The 214-nt window shown below is 38.8% G+C and overlaps 1 protein-coding gene across 1 annotated transcript in view; it reads left to right on the forward strand.

The window, feature by feature from the left end:
* LOC119587931 (protein trachealess-like) overlaps positions 1 to 214 on the forward strand; it is a gene marked incomplete in the record, with an annotated part of 132,256 nt that overhangs the window by 126,429 nt on the left and 5,613 nt on the right. The window contains 1 exon segment of the mRNA XM_037936641.1: positions 1 to 80. Within this exon segment, the coding sequence (XP_037792569.1) occupies positions 1 to 80 (80 nt within the window).

Raw genomic sequence — 214 nt, forward strand, 5'->3', positions numbered from 1 at the left:
GTGCACGAAGTCAGGCTCGAGTCGGACATGTTCGTCACGAGGATCACCTTCGACTTCAGAATAGCACACTGTGAACCCAAGTAAGGAAATTGTTATTAGTAGTATTTTGTTCTGATGCCTTCGTATGTGCAAGGGTTCATTAGATGATATTTGCAACAGGTCCTTCGAATTTTGTTGTTTTTTACCAAAATTTAGTTTTTTTTAAGGCAACAAT

This window comes from Penaeus monodon, chromosome 23 (genome assembly GCF_015228065.2).
Source record: "Penaeus monodon isolate SGIC_2016 chromosome 23, NSTDA_Pmon_1, whole genome shotgun sequence".
NCBI classification, from domain to species: Eukaryota; Metazoa; Arthropoda; class Malacostraca; order Decapoda; family Penaeidae; genus Penaeus; species Penaeus monodon.